General features: G+C 35.8%; 1 protein-coding gene and 1 pseudogene across 1 annotated transcript in view; both read right to left on the reverse strand.

Moving 5' to 3' along the window:
• WASHC4 (WASH complex subunit 4) overlaps positions 1 to 21,483 on the reverse strand; it is a 61,450-nt gene that overhangs the window by 32,686 nt on the left and 7,281 nt on the right. Inside the window, exons 7-15 of the mRNA XM_004743051.3 lie at positions 18,105 to 18,187; positions 16,485 to 16,527; positions 15,693 to 15,796; positions 15,026 to 15,146; positions 13,017 to 13,140; positions 12,769 to 12,896; positions 11,817 to 11,977; positions 6,523 to 6,649; positions 2,205 to 2,330 (exon numbers count right to left, since the gene is read on the reverse strand). Of these exons, the coding sequence (XP_004743108.1) occupies positions 2,205 to 2,330; positions 6,523 to 6,649; positions 11,817 to 11,977; positions 12,769 to 12,896; positions 13,017 to 13,140; positions 15,026 to 15,146; positions 15,693 to 15,796; positions 16,485 to 16,527; positions 18,105 to 18,187 (1,017 nt within the window). The remainder of the gene's footprint in view (positions 1 to 2,204; positions 2,331 to 6,522; positions 6,650 to 11,816; positions 11,978 to 12,768; positions 12,897 to 13,016; positions 13,141 to 15,025; positions 15,147 to 15,692; positions 15,797 to 16,484; positions 16,528 to 18,104; positions 18,188 to 21,483) is intronic.
• Positions 476 to 2,194, reverse strand: LOC106004885 (annotated as a pseudogene).

A 21,483-nucleotide genomic window follows, 5' to 3' on the forward strand; every position in this document is an offset into this window, starting at 1 on the left:
CTATTGGCCATCTGTATGTCTTCTTTGGAGAAATGTCTCCTTAGATCCTCTCCCCATGTTTTAATTGTGGTTGTTCTGGTTTTTTTGTTTTGTTTTTTGTTTTGTTTTGTTTTTTGGTGTTGAGTTGTATAAGATATTCTCCAAATATCTTCAGCCATTCAGTCAGTATTTTTGTTTTGTTGATGGTTTCCTTTGCTGTGCAAAACCTTTTATTTTCACATAGTCCCAGTAGTTTATTTTTTGCTTTTGTGTCCCTTGCCTTAGGAGACATATCTAGAAAAACATTATGGCTGATACCAGAGTAATTACTGCCTGTGCTCTCTTCCAGGATTTTTACGGTTTCAGGTCTCATATTTGTCTTTAACCACGTTTGAGTTTATTTTTGTGTCTGGCATCAGAAAGTGGTCCAGTTTCATTCTTTACATGTAGCTGTCCACTTTTCCCAGCACCATTTATTAAACAGACTGTTTCCCCACTGTATATTCTTGTCTCCTTTGTCATAACTGACCATATAATTGTGAGTTTATTTCTGGGGCCCCCATTTTGTTCCCTGACCCATGTATCAATTTTGCGGCCAGGTCATACTCTTTCATAATTCAGGGAACAAGCTTAAAACTTGAGTAAAACTTCACTAATACTTAAGCTAACCTTTTCATTGTCTTCCTTCTCTCTCTCACTAAATGCTAATTTTTAATAAAGTTTAAATACATTGGTAATTCATAAGAAGTTACTCAGAAAATTCCTTTCAATGGCCAGTTTCTTTAGCCAACTGAGAGGTAAGTACACTTTCCCATAATTTTTTTTTTTCATTTTAAACAGTTTTATTACATGGTGTTAATATTCAGGACACTTCAGAACACCCTATACTTCTAATAAGATTTTTGGTAACTGGCTTTAACGTGTTACTTGAGTATTTGTCTCATACTGGCTTTCAGTCAAAAGTACTACTTGGTGATTGTTTAAAAGATGTTAATTTGATTAAACAGTTTATCCTTCATAACCTGAGACATCAATCCATGGATAGCTTCTATTGTAGTTTTACAGCTGTCTCTTGTAGCTTTGGCAAGTTTGTCTTCTTTCTGTCATGTGTTTCTAAACCCAACATGAAACTCCCTCATCCCAGGTGAGCTTCCGACTGTTCTAATTTTTCAGACAAATCAAAGACCTGAGCAGTGGTATAGTCTGCGTTAGTAAGCAAACTAGAGGAACTCAGTGTATTCACCCAGTATTTATTGCACAAAAGCTCAAGCAATTTGTGATCCAATAAGGATTTGAAATATGAGACTTCTAAGGCATAATATTGTTTGCAATGTACACCCAAGTCTTCTATTTTATTAAGTGGGATAGTCTGGTCTCATAATGGCCTTCATCAGAGGGTTTGTAGCCCTTTGGGTATGTCCTAAAGGCTCCAAGATTCACTTTCCCTGCTGATACTGTTCTTGTTGGGTCAATTATTACTGCTACGAATGGTTCCCGGAACTGCTGACTGAGCATCTGAGCAGTAATATCAATCCCAGAAAGCCAGCAGCCATAGCCAGGATGGCTGCGATACCCGCCAATTGCATTTTCAAGGCAGCCGACCTGTTTGGTGTTTTCTATATACACAGCCACATACTCATATGCAGCAGCCTGAGCATTTACTCGGGTTTCAGTGCCCTCTACAAGCAAGCCAAACTGTCCATAATGATCATGGTTTCACCATTCACCCTTCCCAGCATTAAGCCCAACACTTCTAAGTTGCCTCCCGATCTGCCATGCATCACCATTTTCAGTAGAGCCAATGCTGAGATTTTACAGTACTTAAAGTAATGGTGATCCTTAGCCCAGGGCTTCGCTGCCTATTATTTCTTGCTGCTGTTTCTTGTCGTATTTGTAGATTTCATCGATGCTCTGGGCTTCCAGCAAGTTGTTGGCCAGTTCCCAGGTTTTCTGAGCCATAGCTCTCCCAGACGCCACCACCGCCAGGGAATCAGAAAAGTTGTTGCCTCCACAACCAAGACGCAACTTTACCTCGCTAGGTTCCCGGGTGCGGGCTTCAGACCCTTCCCACCACAGGTGCAAACTTATACTAGTCCCTCAAGGCAGCCATGACACTCACAATTTTTTACTCTCATAATCAAGAAGTCTAATATTACAAAAGCACCTTAATTTAAGCACAGGTCAATTTTCAATTATAATGGCAAGTAAAATAATGTTAAACATACCTTGAGAAGTTCAACAAGCCTGCATAATGCCTTAACTGAGGTTTTGGTCATTGGTTTTTGCATCGACATGTAGACATTCATTGTGGTTTTAATAATGGTACTAATACTATATGCATATAAGAAGCCCTATAAAAAAATAAAACACTGATTATAATTATAATAAAAACTTTCATTTCTTCAACATTTCATTCTCTATGTAATAATTATTCCTCAACCTGCCAATAACTATTGTTTGTAAGTTCATTTTAAAATCTGCTCTTAAGATTTTTAAATACTTTTCCACATACAATATACACACGATGGTGAAGTTTCAAAGTAACCCTTAAAAGTGTATTTAACCCATTACATACCATAAGTTTAGTACTGTTAAAATTATGGTATGTAATTATAGTTAAAGAATCTTCCCATTAAAAAAACACACAAACCCTTCAGAGAAATTATCTGAATGTCAGGAAGATATCTATTCATCCTTATCTTACCTGCCAGACAAGAGTATAAAGACTCCTATCTGCTGCAGACAAAAGCTAAGGACTCCAAGGAACTAGGAACTAAAAAATGAGGAGGAGAAGGATCAGCTTTCTCACTTTCAAGCCAATTCCCCCTTTCCTTTTCACCAAAGCCAACCACCACTGTCCATCTGCTACCGTGTCCCCTGCCTATACTGGTACTAATCAGAGTTTTTCTCCTCCTGGCCCAATTAGAACAAATTTCTTCCTATCCTTGTATTCACAGAGGAAGAACACAGGTCTTGTGAGGTTTAAAAAATATTGAGTGCTTGCAAACCCATGGAAATGGGATGGAATAAGAAATCAGGAAAAAGAATATTATTTCTCAGATATATTTTCACTTAGATCTAAAAAACCACACAGAAACATAATAATAAAGATTCTTTGGGCTATCAAGGACCAAAAAAAAAGATATATATTACAGTTTAGAGATGAACATAAACTATACTACTGTGGATATATCCAAAGAGTTGGGCAGAAGTGATATGGTACTGATTCTCAACTTTCTTTCTTTTCCTCTATCATATGTGAGAGATACAGAACTCTCTGGCATCAGTGTCACAATGACTCAGTAAAGCAGTGAGAGTCAATACAGATGGGAGGGAGGAGTTTCTCTGAACCAATAACGGCTCTGTGATAAAGAGATGTGCTAAATTAAAGAATAAGAAACGAGGAAAAAGGTAGCATCCTAAGAAAGGTGACAGACAATAATACTAAAGCTTGGGGCATAACAGGAAAGAGCCCCAAGTCTTACCTTGTTAAATACAGGACTATGACACCAGACTCCGCCCTAGCACAGCACTTAGAAAAGTTAAAAAGCAGACACAAGGAACAGCAAAAGTGTAACTCTAAGGCAGGGAAAAAAAGGGAGTTTCTTCTTTGAGGGGTAATGGAGGAGAAAGAACTCATAGGCTGATATCATACCATTCAGATGGCCATTAATCTGCATCATTTAAAAGGATGTCATTTAAAAATCTAAATGGGGAGGGAAGAGATCTAGGGCCTGTTTCTGTTAATGGCAGAATAAATAAATTGGACCAGTCTTCCTACAGAGAACATCTAGCAAATCTGGGCAAAATATGTTTTTAAATCTCTTAGAAGGCATCAAAGAACTACCACAAAAATAAGGTAATATAAGAGCAAAATGTAGAAGACAGAAACCCAGAGAGGTGAGCATGGCATTTGTGGTCACTTTCCCTTAAGAGACATCTGCCCATTCCAAAAGAGAATAAAGACAGAAGCCAAATGTTATCTTTCAACATCTCACAGAAAGGAAAGGGGGATGAAAATAGGAGTTCATGGCCCATCAAAGAGGGATGGAGGTCCTGTAAACCTAGGTTCTGGATCGGGATCCTGAACAACTACCTAAAAAGTAGGGTGAACTCAAAAAAACAGCCATCATGGGCTTTAGAACCCATTTCAAATCATCACAGTCCATGACTGAGTTGAGGTGATCTGGGTTGCTAGTTGTCCTAGACTAGCTGTACATCAGAAGCAAAGATTATTAAATCTTCTCTGGAGAAAAAAAAAAATCCAGATCTTTCAATTATATCCACAGTTTTTCATATACAATGTGCCACACATTATAAAAAAATAACCAGGCATACAAAGCAATGAGATATATCCAAAAACCAGAGAAACAAGAGATAAGAGAAATAGCCAGATAATGAAATTATTAGACATGGGTTTCAAAATAATTATGCTGAATATGTTGAAGGAAATGAAACAAAATTTATTCAGAAGAAGAAATGGAAACTATAAAAAACAAAAAGCTAAAAAGTAAAATAATTAAGAATTCAGTGATAGGTTCAACAGTAGATTAGAGATAGCTGAAGAGAAAATTAGAGAGAGAGAAAGAGAGATAATAAAACAAAAAGAGCACTTGCAGACTTAATGGCTGAGATTTTTCCACGAATCCTGGAAGCTCTACAAATCCCACACAGCACTGACAAAAGAAAACTACACCTAGGTACCTCAGAGTAATATTAACTAAAAACCAAAAAGATCTTACAAGCAATGAGAGAAAGACTCACATTGAGAAAGCAACAAAACTGACAGCTGACTTCTCAAAAAAAATAAGACAGAAGACGATAAAGTGGGGAGGAAGGTAAGGGATCCTGCCAACCCAGAATTCTGTATGTAGCAAAACTGCCTTCAAAAATGAAGTTGAAATAAGACATATTCAGACAAAAAAAAGGTGATAATTCATCATCAGAGAAACAGTTTAAATGAAATACTAACAGATATTCCACAAATAGAAGGATGGAGAGATGCAGGAAAGACAGAACAGATAAATATGTGGGTAAATCTAACTGGACTATAAAAACAGCAGCAGCAATAATACCACCTTGTGAAGTTTAATATAGAGAATAAAAATAAACAAAAGCAGCAGGGGTGAGAAAGTGATAAATAGGATTAAGTAGGCTTAAGATCCTTACACTGTCTAGAAAGAGATAAAACTACTCATTTATTCTGGAGTTGAAGGTTAAATGATGTATCTTAAAATCTCTACAGTAACTATTAAAAAAACCAATAAAGGTATATAGAATTAAAAACCTAATAGTGGGAGAAATAAAAGAATGAAACTAATTCAAAAGAGGAAGAAAGGAAAGGAAAAAGGGACACAGAACAAGTGAGACAAACAGAAAGCAATTAGTCAGGTGCTACTTTAAATCCAAATACATCAGCAATGACAGAAAACATAATGAAAAAGGATGCCTGGGTGACTCAGTTGGTTAAACATCTGACTCTTCGCTTCAGCTGAGGTCATGATCTCAAGGTTGTGAGATTAAGCCCCACATCAGGCTCCGCACTCAGCACAGTCTGCTTGTTCCTCTCCCTCTGCTCCTCCCCCCACTCATGCATCTATCTCTAAATAAATACATAAAATCTTTTTAAAAAATGAAAAAACAAAGATTATCAGACTGAAGAAAAATTTATACTGCTTCAGGAAACAGACATTAAATATAAAGAGTCAAACAGGTTGCGAGTAAAAGGATCAAAAAAAAAAAAATACCATGTAGACCTTAACTGAAAGAAAACTGGTATAGTTATGTTACTATCACACACACAAGACCTATGACAAAGAGCACTACTAGAGATAAAAGGGACATATCACAATAATAAAAGGTTCAATTCACCAGGAAGATAAAACAACTGTGAATGTTATATACACTCACTTGGCCTCAAAAAAACTGACAAAGAATAAACAGACAAATCCACAATGCCAGAGGGAGATTCTAAACCAATTCTCTCAGTAACTGATACAATATGCAGACAAAATCATTAACAAACATGACCTACTTGACATATACAGAACACTACAACCAACAGATGCAAATTAGATATTCAAGTGCACATGAAAAGTTTACCAAAGTTGACCATAGGGTGAGCCATAATGCCAATCTCAACACATTTCAAATTACCGAATTATCTTACTATTTCTAGATATCGATAATGAGGAATAATGAGGAAATCCTCATATCTTTAGAAATTAAAAAATATCTTTCAAGGTAACTCACAGACCTAAAAAGAAATCACAATAAAGTTTCTTAAATATTTTGAACTAAAGGATAATGGAAATACAACATATCAAAACAGCAAAAAAGTCATGCTTTGAAGGGAATATAATTGCATGTATTAAAATATACAAATTAATAAATCACACAGATCCAAATGCAATCAAATCAATTTCAGTTTTTAAAAAGAAAAACATATCCTATCCTTTCCAGTTTTTTCAAAGGGTTACTTCTATACATTGGATTAACAAAGAAATGACTCCCAAAATATTCTAAGTAAGAAGATGCAACTACCTGTATAAAAACATTACATCTATTGGTGAGGTCTTCAGCAAATTTATCCATTCTCTGCTCTTTAGATAAAATAGATTCCATTTTCATCATCCATGAGCTCACAAAGACGTAGTAAGACTGTACATCTCTAACAAAGGAAAATATTGCAGTTACTCAGCACAGGAAAGAAAATTTACTTCCATTTCTTTCAACTGGTAGGGATAAAATATTTCCTTGTAGCAGCCACCTTTCTGGTTTTCAAACTATAAACATCCTACATACATCTATAATTTACTCATTCAACAAGTGTTTACAGAATGCCCATATAGCTGAAGCACTCTTGCTCAGTACTAAAAACAAAAGTTAACAGTAAACAAAACGGATAAAAATTCTTGCCACAATAAAACTTACATTCTAGAAAGGAGAGCTGCTTAATAAAGAAATCAATAATTAAAATCTATAAGATGTTAGATGATATGTGCTATGGAAAAAATGCAGCAGGGAAAAGAGATAGGGACTTGAGTGGCAGATAAAATTTTAAATACAGTGATCAAAGCAGGCTCATTGAAAAGATTTTGAGCCATTATTTGAAGAAGATGAATGAGTAATCCATGTAAATATATGAGAAGGGAATTCTAGGAAAGTGAATAACAAATGCAAATGCTCTACAACAGTAAGTCAGTCTGGCATGTTCAAGTAATAACAAAGAAGTCAGATCGGCTGGAGGTCAGAGAGCAGGGATGAGGAAACAGGAAATCAGAGAAGTGGGAGGGGCGGTGTGGGAAAGAGGGGGAGTAGAACAGGATTTGTGTAAGAACTTATAGGGAGGATTTCAATGGAAAGCCACCAACAGACTGACTTAATGAACAGAGTGACTTAATCTAACTTTGCAGAGGACCAGTATCACCTTGGCTGATATGCTAAAAATAAACTATAAAGGGAACAAGGGTAATACTGGAAAACCACGCAGGGAGCTACTGTGATAATACAGAAGAAAGGGGATATCAACTTGAACCAGAATGGGAGACTGGAAGTGGTCAAAAATTCTGGACATAAAAGCTGCATTTACTGAATACTTACTATGTCAGCCACTGTTCTGAGAACCTCACACAAAGTAACTCATTCAATCCTCACATTAGCCTTATGAGGTAGGTATTATGATCTCCATTTTACAGAAGAGGAAACTGATACTCAGGGAAGTTAATAACATGCCCAAGATCAAACAACTGGTACATAGCTGAGCCAAGATACAAGCCCAAATCTAGAAAGATTTCCCATCCGGGAAATACTAAATCAGTAACATTAATTTTCCTATGCAGCCCAATTACAAACACTGAATCACTCTATCAGTGCACCTCAAATTGCTCAAGATGGGAATTTTTGGCCCAGAAGCCAAAAGTGTAGGAAAAAAATGAACAATTCCCCTTTGTGGGATTTGATGTTACCAACTCTTTCTAAAAACCTCCTTCAGGGGCACCTGGGCGGCTTAGCTGGCTAAGCCGCTGACTCTTGATTTCGGCTCAGATCATGATCTCAGAGTCCTGGGATGGTGCCCCACATCAGACTCCGCACTCAGAGGGGAATCTGCTTAAGGATTCTCTCTCCCTCTGCCTCTGCCCCTAACCCCACTTAAGGGGTTACTCAGGCTCGCTCAAGTTTGCTCTTTCTAAAATAAGTAAATAAATCTTAAAAACAAACAAGCAAACAAAAAATACTGCCAAGCTGTCTGACAATCTCAAGAACTCAGCCTGAAGAGGGATTACACCAAAATTTTTAATGACTGTGTTTTAAGGAGTGAAACCTAGCATCAAATCTCAGAAAAATTTCTGCTGAGCCAGGATTCCATTAAACAACACCAACTGCTGCACTTTTGGCTTTGCCTTGAATGGTGCTAACATTATTTGACTTGTGGGTTATTATTTGACTTGTGGATTATTCAACTTAAAAGTGTGGAACACAGAGAAAGAGTAAAGTCCTAGGGCAATGCCTCCACTTTTGAGGAGGTTGTGTTCAGTATTCAGCAAGGACATAACATACAGGAAAGAACAGAAAAGTCACAAGCAAGGACAGAAGGAAGAGGCCTACATTACGGAGTGCTCCCTGATGATAATCCATAACATTTTGAAGAAGGCTAATAACACAGTCAAAGGCACTCACTCGGTTTTAGATCAGACTATGCAGAACGAAGCAGAGGTTTGCTTGTTACTCCACCCATTACTACTCCCTCCAGACACCAGATGATCTTCATCTCTTGCAAATACGTAAAAATGAAACTGCTTCAAGACTTAAAAAGCAAGTTCATTGACAAAGGGCATCCAAAAGTAGTCAAAGGTCTGTCATATGGTCAGCTTCATTTCAAAGTACGAACAGGAAATTACTGAGAAAAAATTTCCTGTCCCAATATAAAACACAAAATGGTGTCAACATTTGTATGTCAACAGAGGTTTGAAACGAAGGTTCACACCTCTATCCTTTAAAGTCAGTGTTCCCAGTATCGAAATGGTTGTGAAGGAAAAGCAAAATGCAGCAACGCACCTACAAACCTTGAACCACAGTCAAGGATGCGGCTAGGGCACTTGGCCAGCTAGGGTCTAGTGCATAGTGCAAGGGCAGGGAAACTGTCCCCCACTACTTCCTTCTCACTTATGGAATGAACTCTGGAACCTTACTGGGAGAGCTCTCAGTAACTCCCTCAACTTTTCCTAAAATATTAGATAAAACTCATGCTGATCACAGTGTTTCCTCTCTTCCGAGGTTTCTTTGGGAGAAATGTCCTGAAAAGGACACTATCCCTTTTAGCTCCCAGAAAGGACACTATCCCTTTTAGCTCCCTGGAGCTCTGTGGTGACTGTATCTTTAGAATCAAATAATTTAGAAACATAAAATGTTATGGGGCTGGGGGTTGTCACTGAAAGTCAACTTCTCCAGTCTTCCGCCTGATAAGCCTCCCTTCCTACAGCATCTTGGACCACTGGTCATCTACAGTCTACCTACTCAGCTCTAGAGAAAGAGCGCATTACCTCTCAGAGCAGCCTATATGACTCTGCTCCAGAAACGCTACAGTAGGACTGGTACAGGTCTGCATGCCTTTTCTGACACATACTTAGTTGTGTGATCTGGTGAAGTTCACTTCTCTAAGCCTCATTTTATCTAAAAATGGGATAAAACGAGGACTATAGAGTAGCAGGTAACAGCTTGTGCTCTAGAGTTGGGACTGTCCAGCTCCACCACCTACTAGCTGCTTAAATTTGGGTAAGTTTAATCTACTTCAATTTTCTCACCTATAAAATGGCCATAACAACAATATCTACCTCATAAAATTCTCAGATGATTAAAAGAGATGATACATGTGAAGTTCCTGAAATATTTTAGTTATTGGCTTACAGAAAGGACCAGGTTAATATTAGTTGCAACCTTTATTATTTTCCATATGAGAAGACTGTTACAGGGTTTGTATACAACAAAGTGTTTAAAGCCTTTAGCACAATGCCTGCTACACAGAGCTCAATAATATTGGTGATTATTATGATCTATCATCATCTTTTGGTTCTAGTTCAACCTTCTGGAGCTACAGAGATTAAATCTGTTCCCTCTTCTATCTGAACGCCCCTCAAATACTTAAGGAGCATTCCTCAGATTTCTCTTTGAAAGGCCAAATTATGTAGAGATTCTTCAAAGGGCCTGGTAGTCAGGCCTTCTGACATATCCTGACCAGCTTCTTTCAGGGTTGCTGCATTTGTGTCCCTCTTAAAATGTGACACCACCAAATACTGGCTATGATCTGATGAATAAAACTTCAACAAAACTACCAATTCACATGGCGTAGATAATATAACTATCAGTTCCCATAACCCAGGTATAGTTATTAATGTAATCCAAGTATATACCGGCATTTTTAGCAACTACATCACACTGTTAAAGAACATTAAGCGTCTGATAATCAAAATATCCTTACTGTTACTAAACCTGATCCCTATCTCTCCATCTTACTGGATTCATTTCCTTAAATCCAAACTATGTCTTTTTCCTTCTCAGTTCTGTTTTAAAATGTACAAGAGAGTTTGGAAATCTCTGCTGTGAGTAATTCTGCCTAAATTGAGTAGTCGTCATTTTCCACTGACTTTAATCACAGGACTTGGGAGTACTAAGAGATGCTTCAGGGGACCTCCTACATTCCTGATTAACTCCTTCTTTCCCTACTCTGCAATAATGGCCCTATTTCCCCTTGATGGTCGAAATCAAAAGGAAGTAGATAAATTTCCCTATTATCTTTCACCATGTCACAGAAAAAAACTATCTCCAGCACAGGGCCAGTAGCACAGTCCTGGATCACTTGACTTAAAGTCTTCATCCAGGTCAACATGTGCTTTTGGTAGTGCACCCAAGAATGTGCAGTTAATTTAAATGTTGAATCTAGGCAATGAGAACATGGGGGTCCATTATACTGTTTTCTCTATTTTGTGCATATTTGAAAATTTACATAGTTAGACTTAGACAAAATATAAGGATGTAAATATCAAAAGAAACTGAAGTTAAAAGTGTTCTTTAGTGGCGCCTGGGTGGCTCAGTGGGTGAGGATGCTGCCTTCGGCTCAGGTCATGATCTCAGGGTCCTGGGATCGAGTCCCGCATCAGGCTCTCTGCTCAGCAGGGAGCCTGCTTCCTCCTCTCTCTCTGCCTGCCTCTATGCCTACTTGTGATCTCTCTCTGTCAAATAAATAAATAAAATCTTTAAAAAAAAAAAAGTGTTCTTTAAGTGACTAGTACTCAGGTACAGGGTAAAAGTGGGCTGGAGACAATTATTTTTCCCTTTAAACTTTTAGTACTTGACTTTTTAAATATGTACATATATTACTTTCATAAAAATAAAAATTTTTAGAAAGGAGTGCATCAAATTAAAATCAACTCCTAAAAACCGTCACTGAATCATGGACACACAATACTTTTAATGTCATCAAATGGCATCTACTACAGGAACTATACTCCACACAAAAAATATTTAATGTATTGATAAAAAGTTATGTGTGCATGCATACATGTGTGCAAATGCACGTATATTTGGGTACATATGTACGCACACATACATCTCCATAAAGTATAGTTTTTCTGTATCTTTAACAGAGTTTAAACCTACATCATGTAAAGCAAAAAAAAAATCCTAAAAAATAAGTCTCCTAGAGATTATCCAACATTTTCCTCTGGCAATAAATAAATTTATTCTTATAACCAAGTGTTTTCCACATATTTTGAGTCAATATAAAATACAAGAATATAAAGTATATAAATATATTCATTATGAGCACTTATAAAACCTACTTGGTAAGTGATTGAGCTTTCTGCTGTAGGAAAGTATCTCTGTGTACTTTAATGGCTTGAAGACTTTTTCTGTCTAGAAGTTTGGCAGCTGCTGGTATTTTCTGGATCAAAAAATTATCAGGAAACCAAATAATATTAGCAGTTAGAGTGATGGCTGGTACCTGAAATAGTAAACATAAGGAAGGGAAATTAATAAATACAGGCTAAACAATAAGCTATTTAATAGTTCTATCATATGCAATGGAAGACAATTTATAATCACTAATAGATCATGAAACATATTATTGTACTGTGGCACAATTAAGACATTCCAATATCTGATGTGGAGCATGAAAATAATTTTATTCTGCCAATATTTATTCAATAAATATTAAATACATACACACACACACACACAGATTTTCAGATAAAAATATGCAAAAAGCAAACAGAAACTTGAATCCTCATGACTTTTACTTTTATTCTACATTAGTGAAAAAATAAAAGACCAAGGTGGCTGGGTACTCATAGTCATGTATCACTTCATTGTACACACAAACTAAATTTTTAATTTTGAAATCAGGTGTCAAATCATGGAAATAGCAAAGATGTAAAACCAATCTCAATTTTTTTTTCTACTTCAATAATGAGAAGGGATGGTAAGAAGAGGAGAAGAATAGAAGAAAAAGAAGAGAAAAAAGTAGTAACAATAATAGGAATTTAATTTATAGGAAGAAATCTAGAAAAACCTCCACAAACAGGTATTTATACAATGTGGAATTATATTGTACTTATTTCTTAAATGCCTGGTTTTAAAAATGAATACTATAATATTATTTTCATAATTATTATAAAATATTACAAGAATTGCCACTTTTGTAAGCCGGAATAAAATACATTTTAGAATATCCAATTTTATCCAAAATCTTTTCATCTATTGAAATTGAAAAAAATAAAAATTCCAAGTTCTTACTTTCTTACAAATGTCCAATAAAGACTTATAAAACTTCTTATCAATAGTTCGAAAAATCTGAAAGTGCAGTACAAAAAGTCCACAAATTCCAACATACTTGTCTCTCTGGTCAATTTCAGAAGGTTCTCCTTATAAAAACAAAAGCATGAGAGAAAATTGAAACAAATAAACACTTAAGTTCTACATTCAAGGAAATGTAAACTTTAGCAACTTTAGCAACAAAAATTTTAAAATGCACTTTACATTACCAAGTTTGGCTTCTACATTTGTAAAAATTGAGCGAATACTATGTGCAAATTCTTCAGCAAAAGTGCTATTTTTTGACACAGATACTCCTCCATTCAGAGAATCAAACTGCTGTTCTATACAGGCCTAAACAGGAAACATTTAAAGAGAAATTTAGACCCTGGATAATAAACTATTAAACAGATTTAAATATAGTATGTGTGATCTACATTCATCATTCTAATTTTACTAACAATGAGGTTCCAGTTTTTACCTTAATGTCACCTAATATCTAAATCCTTTAGAATGAATATGTATGTATGTACATATTTGAGTACCAGTTAGTGCAATAAAACTGAACCACAAATCCATTCATTTGAGAGAGAGAGAGAGGGCATGAGAGGTGCAGGGTTTGGGGAGAAGGAGAAGCAGACTCCTCACTGAGCAGGGAGCCTGACTCAGGGCTCCATCCTAGGACCCAGAGATCATGACTTGAGCTAAAGGCAAGAGGCTTAACCATCTGAGCCATCCCGGCGCCCTACAAATCCATAATTCTACATGAAGAGACACACAGGGATATTCAATGATGTATAGAAGATATGTCTGATGCAGCACTGGAAAACATGTTTTATTATTTTACTTTGCACTTTTAAGAGTAAATTTATTCTGATTACAATTACTTGCCTAGCACTTTATTACAGAATGCATAGAAATGTCTCCTGGAGGGGCACCTGGGTGGCTCAGTCAGTTAAGTGTCTGACTTGGGCTTGGGTCATGATCCTAGGGTCCTGGGATAAAGGCCTGTGTCAGGCTGTGTGCTCAGTGGGGAGTGTGTTTGTCCTCCTCCTGCCCCTCCCCTGATTTGTGCTCTCTCAGTCAAATAAATAAATAAAATCTTAAAAAAAAAAAATCTCCTGGAAAAAGAATCAATGACAAAAAAAGACCTTCTGAATCTAATCCACTAGCCATTAAATTGATATAAACAAGAGTTCAGATCAATCTGTAAAAACTGAGCATAATATGATGTATAGACTTGTCAACCACTATGTTGTACACCTGAGGTTAATGTAACATTATGTGTCAACTATACATCAATTTTTTAAAAACTGTGATTATGTAAAATATATTAAAAATAACCCTGAAGGGACACCTGGGTGGCTCAGTGGGTTAAAGCCTCTGCCTTCGGCTCAGGTGATCATCTCAGGGTCCTGGGATCGAGCCCCGCATGGGGCTCTCTGCTCGGCAGGGAGCCTGCTTCCCCCCACCCTCTCTGCCTGCCTCTCTGCCTACTTGTGATCTCTGTCAATAAATAAATATTAAAAAAAAAAAAACCTGAAGCAGATTTTAAATATAAATATATTGCAATTTCTGATAAACATTACCCAAAGCAGTGCTAGCCAAAAGAATTTTCTGTGATCATAGAAATATTCTACATTTGTGCTAATATGATAGCTAGCCACAAACTAATTATGGCTATTTTTCTCCCAGCTTCATTATGATATTATTGATATATATTAAGTATGAAGTGTATGGTGCAATAATTAGATTACATACAGCTATTAAGCAGCTGAAAGTGGTGGCGAAAGTGAAATTTTATTTTCTTCCATTTTAATTAATTTAAGCTTTAAAAAGCTACTAAATGGTAGAAAGCTATCTGCACTGAACAAACCCAAATTATATTCCCTGAGCCCAGGAAGAATTAAACAGACATTTAAAAGGCAGTAAAACAAACCCAGATACAGAGGTTAACAACAAACATTAACATAACTGCTTAGATATTGATCCTTGAATAGTTTTATCCTTTTACATAATTAAAAAAAAATAAACCTCACCCCAAATATAACTAGTACTATTAATTTTGTTTGCTACTTGGTACTAAAATAATTGTATTTTAGTACACTAACAATGTTTTAAGCCACAGCACTTTCAAAGAACACATATTTCAACAATATGCTATGAAAGCGCCACGCTGTAGTTCTGAGCTGGGTCAACTAAGGAACCCATTCAGTATAGCCGGATAAAGTGCTCGTACCTGAAATATCATTCCATCAAGTAACTGCCCTTCTAGCTTCAGCAAGAACTTTTCAAATGGCTTTAGTTTTTCTTCCTGAATTCCAAATTTTGAAGGATTATGATGGACAGATTTCAATAACCTTATGGAAGATTAGGAGAAAGACCTTCAATTTTCCTAACAAAGTCTTCAATTGAAAATTTTCTAAGAAATCAAAATTTTGTATTTGTATTTCCTGTTTGGTTCTATACATTTGAAAATCTGAATAAAAACAATGCTAATATATTTAATTTTCTAATCATACCTTTTTCTATCATCCTAAATTCAGATACTCTAGATACCAGATGAACAGATGCCTCAACTTAAACAGGTCTTAAGAATATACAGTGAAATAAAACCAAGTTCACAAAAAACAACGGTCACTTGAATAGAACTCTAGGAAAAAACAAACCTGAGTTCTAAGGTACTCAAATTAACATTCTACTTTAAGAATTAGGAGGCTTTATACAAGTATATCATACTCTCAAAAAACGGTTGCTGTATTCACAAAAACATTTAACATGAGATCCTTCTAAATACAGATCTCCAGGTCTTTTAAAAGATCTGTATTATTTACATTTACTTCCTTTTTACTAATAGATTAACTATACAAAGTAAGAGACTATTTTAACCATTTTAACTGGCTCACCTTTTGTACATAGTCCAGTGCTCTTTCAATGTGACATGATTATCAATAATTTCATCCAGAGTAAGCAAAACAGTTAGCAGCTCCCCCAAGTGCTCATACATAGTCTGTCAAAAAAACCTTTAATGATTAACATTTAATCACGAATTACAGGTTAAGCTTCTTATGGATTTTTAAAGTTAAACACACTGGGCTAATTACTACTGAATTAAAGCAGTGGATAAATCAGTTTATTAATACACAGATGAAACTATTAATCCTCAGATGGAACAAGCCTTAGATAGAGAAACACTTTGACCACTATTTCATCCTTAATTGTGATTTTACAGAATTGTTTAATTGTTTCACTCTCTAAAGAGACCATTTAAGAGAACCTCCACTGGCCACAACTGGGGGAAAAAAGAGTTATAGTGGGGCGCCTGGATGGCTCAGTGGGTTAAAGTCTCTGCCTTCGGCTCAGGTCATGGTTCCAGGGTCCTAGGATCGAGCCCCAAATCGGGCTCTCTGCTCGGCGGGGAGCCTGCTTCCCCCTCTCTCTCTGCCTGCCTCTCTGCCTACTTGTGATCTCTGTCTGTCAAATAAATAAATAAAATCTTTAAAAAAAAAAAAAGAGTTATACTGATAGTGGGTCAGTAATACCTCATCAACTTCACAGATAAAATAGAAAAAAGGCAAACAACAACAAAAAACCTCTTTAAGAGTTTAACTATAATTTTTTACTCCCCAATCATATAAACTCCACAGCAAACTATAGTAAAAATTATAGTTTTACAGTTCAACCTAAATTACTTTTACCTGAAAATGAACTCCAGTTGTCTCTATAATTTTGGGTGCAATCCTGTAATAAAATAATATCCAATTTAAAAAACTCCTTTTTTACCACAGTTCATTTTTATTTTAAGGAAAACACACAGCAGCAGAAGGTCTTGGGATTTTAACACCTATGTATCATTATTTAGACTGTCATCAGCCTAAAGAGAATTAACTAACTAGAAGAGAACTAACTAACTTGTATATGCAGAGTCAAGGCTATCCCTGCCCACATCTTACTCAATGGGCACGGAAATAACAATATGTGGCCCATGAATAACCCTAGCCATTTAAACCTAAAGTACTGAGTTTGGGATAGAGGCAGAGAAATAACAAAATTGATACTCATTTCTTTCGAAACAGTTAGAATTTCTCAATTCCTAAACAGAATCTCTGTTATCCTCCTACCCAAACTGGCATTTGGAAACTAGTCAGATTTATTTCTGAGTTCCCATTCCTACTGAAAAACAATGCATCAACCAACATTGTACTATAGTCAAAAGCCCTGGGATAATTCAATTTTACTTCCTAGACATCTTCTACTCAACAGTAAATAATTTAAATTAGTACTTGTATATCAAAGGACATATAGATATTCCACAAGATAGAATATTTTTAAAATGAAATACAAAATACAAATAAATTTCATCTTTCTTGGACGGGGTGTGGTGGTGGGGAGTACTCTCTGAATTACACATCAGGTACTGCAGGGGTTAGAGGAGCTATGCTCTCATTCCCTCCTGCCATGTGAACAGCTTCAGTGAAAGAACAGAAAACAAAATAAACGCCTGACCGAGGAGAAAAACATGAAAATGAGAAGCAGTTACCACAGTCTCCCAGTTTATAAAGACAGTTAAGATGCAGCCTGGTATATAGTAAGAATAACAATGAATGGACTGGTGATCAAAGAACAGCATCTAAATTGCTGTGGAATCTCATACAATTCCTCTGGGCCTCAATTATTTCTCATAATTGAGAACCCCTTACCATGTTACTAAACAAAGTTACTGTAAGATCACAGTTAAATTGTAAATGGGAAAATTTTTAAGTATTAATTAATTGAAAGTGAGATATTACTTTGTGGTCATTAAGAACAGAAGGTCTATCAAAATTTGATCATTTTTCCTGATTTAGAACAGTGGTTCCCAAACTTGGAAGATCATTTGAATAAAACCACAATTTTTTCAGTGTAGATTAACTGGTCCCACTCCCCCCAGATTCTGTAGTTTAAAGAAAGTCCCATGTGATTCTAATAAGCCAGAGAACAGTCACTGTAAAGGAAAAATAAGGAGAAAGAATTTGGTACATGTTCTGATTCCATATTAGTCTTTTTCTATATAATCAAATTTAAGTATATTCTGTCAACATTCTTATTCAGACAGATAACAGATCATTCACCACAGCAGAAGCTGTCTTACTAGTCTACGTATTACACACCTAGTGTTTGAAACGTTATGAGACTTCAAAGGATGGTGAATAAATGAATGAAAGAATGAATAAGTAAATGAGCAAAGAGACAAAAAACTATTTCAGGTAATGGCTAGTTTAAGAAAATATTCCCTGCATCCCTATTATAAATGCAAAAATATTTATAAAATCCATTACTTGTTACTGATATAGAGAGCAGCCAACTGATGGACTACGTTCATCACCACTTCATAGCACCTTGTAACAAAACAAGACAGTTCCTGAAATGACAAGTTGAGTATATGTTACATAGTTGCTTTTTAAATGCCACCATTTCTCAACTTTATGGTAACATATTAAACAAAACCAGAACAGCTTCCAGTTAACCTGCAGCCAGAAAACTTCAACCATCTTTCAAGCAATCCATTCTTAACTCCTCTCCTGAACGTCAAAGTAATTTCTACTGGTTTGTTCCCATAGCATTTCACTCACACTTCTATTTTAAGTCTTATATTTTAGTTACTCATGTAATTAACAGAGATCATCTTATTCCTTTTTTAAATATCCACTGACCAACATGGTGGCTAACCCTCAACTGCTTCTCAATATATTTTTGTCCTATTAAATGAATAAGTAAGTGAACATCTGAATGAAAAAGCTGAAAAGCTGCCAATTTAGAAAGTATGATAATGAGGAAAAAGGCTCTCCCAAAGTTACTCTGAAATAACTTCAAATGTTTATTACTTTTAACTTCATCTTAAATAAGCCTGGCACAGAGAAAGGGAAATTTTAATTATTGCAGGAATATATTGTCATTAAATAATTAATTTGCATCTACTATGTCCCACACCTTCAGAAAATTTCTTTCAGAAGCTCTCGATGCTTAAACTTAAAAAACCAGTTTGTATCCTAAAGTATTCAAAACTTGACTAAACCTGTGGCTATTCCAGATTTTAAGTTCTACGAGGGCAAGAATTTCTGTTGGTTTTCTGCACTGCTATATACCAGCACCAAGAACAGTTGCTAACATATGCTAGGCTTATAGTTTAAAAATGGAATTTTATGCAGCTGTCAATGAGATCCACAAACAAATGAAAATGTTTGAAAATGAAAAAAATGCATATCAATTTTACTTAAATAACTCTAGTTTTATCTTTCTTATTAAACTTCTAAAAGTTCAATAAAAGCAAAGAGCAGAAAATGCAGACAAACAGCACAAAGTAAAAAAAGAGAGAAACAAGTCCAGATATATAACAGACTATTTACATAAGATAGAAATAGTAGGCTCAGTAGGTTAAGCCTCTGCGTTTGGCTCAGGTCATGATCTCTGGGTCCTGGGATCAGGCACCACATTAGGCTCTCTGCTCAGCAGGGAGCCTGCTTCCACCTCTCTCTCTGCCTACTTGTGATCTCTCTCTCTGTGTCAAATAAATAAATAAAATCTTAAAAAAAAAAAAAAGAAATAGAATGAATTAGCCAATTAAAAGACAGAGATTTTTGGATTTTCAAATTGCATAATAAACCAAATCCAGACACATGTGGTTTTAAAAAAACATAACTAAACATAATGATACTGAAAGGTATCATTTCAGATACCTTCAGAAAATAGAAAGATAAACCAAGTGGTTTTAAAAAAACATAACTAAACATAATGATACTGTCAGGTATCATTTCAGATACCTTCAGAATATAGAAATATAAACCAAGAAAATGTTAACTAAAACAGAGCCGAGGCAGTGAGAATATCGGACAAAACTGTTAGCACATCACAGCTATTATATATGATATACATTTATGTAACTGCATATTATATACATAATTATAGTTGAACAGGGTCAACTGCTATAACAACATAATAAAAGATTCAATTTATAAAGAATTATGAACAATCCTAAAATTGCATGCATCAAATAGAATATCCTTAAAATAAGAAATGCAAAATTTGATAAAACTAGAGGGAGAAACTGACACATTCACTGGGACCTGCAAATTACATTTCTTAGACCTCTGCCAGTAGGCTTCCTGTTAAGTACTGCCAACAGGTGGCATTAAAAGGACACTAAAGACTGGAAAAGTACATCCTTTCTACTACTTGGTGCTTTGGGGTTTTTTTTTACAGGTGGCATACGATTTAACTGACAGCTAAATGATTCAAGAACCACAAAGAAGGATGCAGAACTCTACCCCACACTCCTGAAATCATACAGGACTGTATTTCCAACAAAGTAAAAGCATGAAACATACCTTACTTCTAGTAGGGGTGGAGAAGGAAAGGGATACAAAGACCTAAGTCTAAATTCCTTTCAGAGACTTTGGGAATTTTTTTCTCTCTTTCTGAGGTTACATTTATTAATGTGTAAAAATAAGAGAAAAATGATTACTTCACTAGGATGCTCTGAACATTAAATATGAAACATTCCTAGTAATTCCTGTGTCAATGTCATAATAAATGCCTTAATAATGTCATTAGCTAAAAGGCAGTACAGGTTTGGCCCATCTCCAAAGTGCATCAATCAAAACCATGAGGGAAAATTTCAATATACCTTTAGTCAGAAAAACATACAAATAATATCTTCCAGACCCTACAAAGATGTCAATCATACCCCCAGTTATCTAACTCAAGACCTTATATATAGTTCATTGACACCTAGTTCATTCCAGACCCTACAAAGATGTTAATCATACCCCCAGCTATCTAACTCAAGACCTTAGAGTTCATTAACACCTGGGAAATCATCAGGTCTTCTAGAAACTTCCCAAATTTCTTCTTTGTTCCCCTTATAGCCTTCACTTCCACAATAAGTACTCTTGGTGTTTTTACCAACATAACCCAGGCAAGAGCAGTTCACCCCAGCAATAGCAGCTTGCTCCACCTCCAGCTTCTTTGAGAACTCCAGAAACGACCTTGTATTGCCCTCTCAGAGGTACCAGGCAGCCAGGCAGCACTGCCTCATTCACAAGTATGAGCAATAACTACACAGGGCTCCTGCTCCAAGCTCCTATATTCTGGTAACCCCAATCCTTCCTCTTTTTCCCCTTCCTATGGATGACCTCACTATCCTCTTTTTCTTTCAACCCTCCAACACTTATATAACCAATCCTCTATATCAAAATACCTCTTCTGAAGCTGTGATTCGTTTTCTGGACTAGCCCCTGACTGACACATAACACAATAGAGGTCAAGTTCAACAAAATACTCTCAATTACAACAAGGAGACAAAAAAGGGTAGTAAAGATATAAGTGAACTGAACAATATGTTAGTATGCTTGATTCAGTGAAATACATCAAGTCTTGAACTTAACAATCAGGAGGTAGGGGGAGTTTCTCCTTATCTCCAATTTTTGCTTTTTTCATATGGTTTTAGCGTTGTTTTTATAATGGAGAGAGAAGAAATGGGAAGTTCTTTCAATTTTTTCACAAAACTAAACCAAAGACCTAGAAAAACTAAAACTGCAGTGACGAAAACATCTGGTTTGAAATGTTTGAAACATCTGGTTAGAAGCATCAAGTGCTACTTTTAAAAACCTTATCATTGCTCATGTACTAGCTTAACCATCTCCACTAACAACTTTTTCT

This window comes from Mustela putorius, unplaced genomic scaffold (genome assembly GCF_011764305.1).
Source record: "Mustela putorius furo isolate JIRA1106 unplaced genomic scaffold, ASM1176430v1.1 tig00000788_pilon_pilon_pilon, whole genome shotgun sequence".
In the NCBI taxonomy this organism is placed as follows: Eukaryota; Metazoa; Chordata; class Mammalia; order Carnivora; family Mustelidae; genus Mustela; species Mustela putorius.